The sequence below is a fragment of the Anopheles aquasalis genome, chromosome 2 (genome assembly GCF_943734665.1).
Source record: "Anopheles aquasalis chromosome 2, idAnoAquaMG_Q_19, whole genome shotgun sequence".
NCBI classification, from domain to species: Eukaryota; Metazoa; Arthropoda; class Insecta; order Diptera; family Culicidae; genus Anopheles; species Anopheles aquasalis.
The window spans coordinates 51,705,647-51,710,646 of NC_064877.1; the positions used below are offsets into that span (position 1 = coordinate 51,705,647).

The 5,000-nt window shown below is 38.7% G+C and overlaps 2 protein-coding genes across 2 annotated transcripts in view; one reads left to right on the forward strand and one right to left on the reverse strand.

The window, feature by feature from the left end:
- Window positions 1-3,042: 3,042 nt before the first annotated feature.
- LOC126570717 (reticulocalbin-2) overlaps window positions 3,043-5,000 on the forward strand; it is a 2,291-nt gene continuing 333 nt past the window's right edge. The window contains exons 1-2 of the mRNA XM_050228692.1: window positions 3,043-3,906; window positions 4,006-5,000. The exon at window positions 4,006-5,000 is cut by the window's right edge and continues 333 nt beyond it. Coding sequence (XP_050084649.1) covers window positions 3,089-3,906; window positions 4,006-4,177 — 990 coding nt within the window. The 5' untranslated portion in view covers window positions 3,043-3,088 and the 3' untranslated portion in view covers window positions 4,178-5,000. The remainder of the gene's footprint in view (window positions 3,907-4,005) is intronic.
- The window catches only part of LOC126570696 (dedicator of cytokinesis protein 7), a 7,435-nt gene continuing 7,117 nt past the window's right edge, over window positions 4,683-5,000 (reverse strand). Inside the window, exon 7 of the mRNA XM_050228635.1 lies at window positions 4,683-5,000. This exon is cut by the window's right edge and continues 558 nt beyond it. The gene's annotated coding sequence lies outside the window, so the exon portion shown is untranslated.

A 5,000-nucleotide genomic window follows, 5' to 3' on the forward strand; every position in this document is an offset into this window, starting at 1 on the left:
TTGAAAAAACATTAAATATTGCATGAACAGAAAATTGCTGAAACACCCTTGACTTCCATTATTTACATGAAAACATGCATGCAAGAACTACAATTCGTTGTAAAAACATTAAATATTGCATGAACAGAAAATTGCTGAAACATCCTTGAATTTTTATTATTGACATGAAAACATGCATGCAAGAACATCATTCGTTGAAAAAACATTAAATATTGCATGAACAGAAAATTGCTGAAACACCCTTGACTTCCATTATTTACATGAAAACATGCATGCAAGAACATCATTCGTTGTAAAAACAAAAAATATTGCATGAACAGAAAATTGCTGAAACACCCTTGAATTGCAATATTTACATGAAAACATGCATGCAAGAACAAGATTCGTCGAAAAAACAAAAAAATATTGCATGAACAGAAAATTGCTGAAACACCCTCGAATTGCATTATTTACATGAAAACATGCATGCAAGAACTCCAAATCGTTGTAGAAACAAAAAATATTGCATGAACAGAAAATTGCTGAAACATCCTTGAATTTTTATTATTGACATGAAAACATGCATGCAAGAACATCATTCGTTGAAAAAACATTAAATATTGCATGAACAGAAAATTGCTGAAACACCCTTGACTTCCATTATTTACATGAAAACATGCATGCAAGAACATCATTCGTTGTAAAAACAAAAAATATTGCATGAACAGAAAATTGCTGAAACACCCTTGAATTGCAATATTTACATGAAAACATGCATGCAAGAACAAGATTCGTCGAAAAAACAAAAAAATATTGCATGAACAGAAAATTGCTGACACACCCTCGAATTGCAATATTTACATGAAAACATGCATGCAAGAACACCATTCGTTGAAAAAGCAAAAAAATATTGCATGAACAGAAAATTGCTGAAACACCCTCGAATTGCATTATTTACATGAAAACATGCATGCAAGAACACCATTCGTTGAAAAAGCAAAAAAATATTGCATGAACAGAAAATTGCTGAAACACCCTCGAATTGCATTATTTACATGAAAACATGCATGCAAGAACACCATTCGTTGAAAAAGCAAAAAAATATTGCATGAACAGAAAATTGCTGAAACACCCTCGAATTGCATTATTTACATGAAAACATGCATGCAAGAACACCATTCGTTGAAAAAGCAAAAAAATATTGCATGAACAGAAAATTGCTGAAACACCCTCGAATTGCATTATTTACATGAAAACATGCATGCAAGAACACCATTCGTTGAAAAAGCAAAAAAATATTGCATGAACAGAAAATTGCTGAAACACCCTCGAATTGCATTATTTACATGAAAACATGCATGCAAGAACACCATTCGTTGAAAAAGCAAAAAAATATTGCATAAACAGAAAATTGCTGAAACACCCTCGAATTGCAATATTGGTAAAACGGGTCGACTGCCCCCGTGAACTCCCCGCTTAACTGTCATTGTGGGATTTCGCCAGTATAAATTGGCAACCATTTTAGCAGGGTTGCCGATTTCCTACCTAGCCAATGCGCCAGAAAGAGAAAGGCCAACCTTTGAAAGAAAGGCACAGCTATAGGATACCAAGGCGAATTGAAAGTAGAGGCGAATTCGTTTTGAAAATTCAAATTTCAAACTAACGGACATGCAACCACGCGCACGACTTATAAATTGTCGAGATCAAGCCAGCTTTTGTCCTTATGTTCAGCGTGTGGTTTCTGTCCACACTGAGCTGACCTTTGGACACCTCCGTTATCGTTTTGGAGATGTACCGCCCCATTCAAACTCCGTACCTGGCAATGTCCATGACCTGGAGCCTGAAAATGCTGTCCAGATGTCTTAGGTGTCGCGGAGCGGTCGGTGCTGGGCAGCCAGCCGGCCAGCAGCGGACGCGCCACGAGTGCGCTAGCAACCAGCCAGCCGTGTGTGGCATGGCTGAACGCTGAGCGAGAAACCATGGTGCATTGGGCGCACGCGCCAACCGCCGATTCAAACGGGGGGCAAATAAATCAACGCCATCTGCAGAGGCGTTGTATTGTTTACCAACAAACCGGCCATGTTGCCTCGGGATGGCATAGCGGAATATAACTATTTCTTTCTCTCTAGTGACTTACGCATGCGCCATGCTATTTCTGCATTTTTATCGTTTCGTACGTTTGACAGGAAACAGCTGATCGATAAGTATGCTCTCTCTCTTTCGTTCATAGTTGCTTCTCTTTCTATCTTTTTGAATTTTATCGTTTTCATGACATTTATAAGGGTGGGTTTAAAGCTGGGCGTTAATTAAAATTAATTTCGCCCGGGAAAATGAAACATAAACGATAAAAAAGTTCACGGGGGCTGTCGTACAGTTTTACCGATCTAGTAAGGTGCTTATTCTGTAACTTTCGATTACGATGGCCTCAGGCGTTCGATTCATTTGGTTCATTTTGTGTTCATTTGGTGTTCACGATCGCCTGCATGTCGAGTGCATGGTGCTTATTCTGTAACTTTCGATTACGATGGCCTCAGGCGTTCGATTCATTTGGTTCATTTTATGTTCATTTGGTGTTCACGATCGCCTGCATGTCGAGTGCATTTTTGTGGTCGACAGCTGGCGTTCTGTTTACATCGAGCATCGAGCATCTGAAAAACAGTTATAGCGTCCTGATTGTGCATCAATAATTTCTTTCTGCTAATCGTATACTATTATTACAAAGGTTAAGTCGTTTTTATACCGAAAAAAACAAGTTAATTAATAGTTTTTTTACTTCAAACTGTCATTTTGAATTGTTTATTGTTTTCGAAACGTTTCGAAATTCGCATGAATCATCGAACGCCTGAGGCCATCGTTATCGCAAGTTACAGAATAAGCACCTAAGCACCTAAATAACGAATAATAATAAACGAAATTCACATAACGAGCCATCGGCCAGACTTGTTCACTATGCAAGAAAATGACGACTTGGAAAAGGCTTTCCAAGACAATTGGAATGACAAAACCACTCCACTTCCCCACTTTCACCCTTCTTCCTACGCTCATTCATGCTTTAAGGTAGAAAAATAGTCAAGTTTACGTGTTAAGCGCAAAAGACGAACGAAAGGCCATGTGGTTGTCGACGGTGTGGTTTTTTCTGTTAGCCGCTTGCGTACACAGTGCAACAACAACGCACAAACATGCACATTCGCATGCAATTCACAAGGAGCGCACAGAGGATGGGCCGCGCGATTCCCATCACTTAAACGGGGAACACTTTTCGGAGTTCGATCACGAGGCAATTTTGGGTAGCGTCAAGGAGGCGGAAGAATTTGACCACCTTTCTCCAGAGGAGTCAAGGAGGCGCCTGGCTGTACTGGTCACCAAGATAGACCAGAATGCGGACGGATATGTAGATAGGCATGAGCTGAAAGCTTGGATACTGCGATCCTTTAAGTCGCTGGCTGAAGAGGAAGCATCCGACAGATTCGACGATGTAGATCTAAATAACGATGATTCGGTAACGTGGCATGAATACCTTCAAGAAACCTACGGTATGGACAGTGAGGATGAGGAAGGAGTACGATTACCCTTCGAACAACCGCGAGATGAAGATGAAAGAAAACTTATCAACGATGATAAGGAAATGTTTAATGCAGCAGATATTGATAAGAACGGTAGGCTGGATTCGAATGAATATGTAAGGTTTATCTCGCCTGAAGAATTCCCCGAGATGCTGCCCATTATACTGCAACAAACACTGCGTGAGAAGGACAAGAACAGCGATGGGCGTATAGATTTTCAGGAGTTTGTAGGTGATAACGCCAAAGATCGCGATAAGGAGTGGCTAGTCGTGGAGATGGATAAATTCAAACATGATTTTGATAAAGACAATGATGGATACCTGAACGGAAATGAAATACTATCGTGGGTTGTGCCAAGCAATGAGTAAGTTAGCTAACATATGCGACATTCTTTGATTCATTGATTTTTGCATATTTCACCCTTCTATATTAAACATCTTTCCTTTTTATGATTATCTTCCAGCGAGGTAGCCAGTGATGAAGTTGACCATCTATTTGTTGCCAGCGATGATGACCACGACGATAGGTTATCGCATCAGGAGATCATCGACAAGTACGACATATTCGTAGGAAGCGAGGCTACTGACTACGGTGATCACTTGCACAACATGCACCATTTCGATGATGAGCTGTAGTGCATCGCGTTTCACTGGTTTGATACTGCCAATTGTAAACTATAGATCGTCCAATCAAGGATACATTCTTCTGCGACCCTCGTTTATTTATTCTCTGCTTTATTTTGCTTACCTTTTATTACTCTACTGAATATCTCAGCTGCCATTAATAGAAATTATTTATTCTACATTTTTTATGAACACAAAAATATTATATATTTTTATTAATGTTACTGTGTTATATTTTCGGCCAGTAACATACTAAAAGTACTTTAGTATAATTTTACAGAACCAGAAAAACGATGAATTTGAGGAGGCAAAATACACCCGGGTAGTCAGTCCGTTCAATTCGGCTTCACAAACGACGTCACATTTCCATGAGTCTGTCCATGTTAAAGGTAATATCTTAGATCTAGGTGTAGATCTAGAAACATAGAATGGAACCATAGCGACACTCGAACGCAAGCGGAAGGATCTTCTCAACGATTTTTGCGTTTAAGTATTTCAAAGAAACCCACGGTAAAGATATAATTGCAGACTCATTTATTTTGGTTTATTATTCGTGATTGTTTCATTTACTAGATAGCATATATTTTATTGCTTGAAGGAAGAAGGGAAAAACGCAAATTAGGAAGCATCTTGTTTAAATATGTGTGTTATTATGACGTAATGTAATATAAACGAGTGAGATTTTGAACAAGTTTGTAGTGTGTGCATTCAAAAAACTCTTTGGTATGTGTTTCTTGAACATAAATGTGAATTTGTAAACGAACACTAACATTCTGTTATAATGGTTTTTAAATTATTGCGGAGTCAAATTATGAAATTTTTATAAACATTGCAC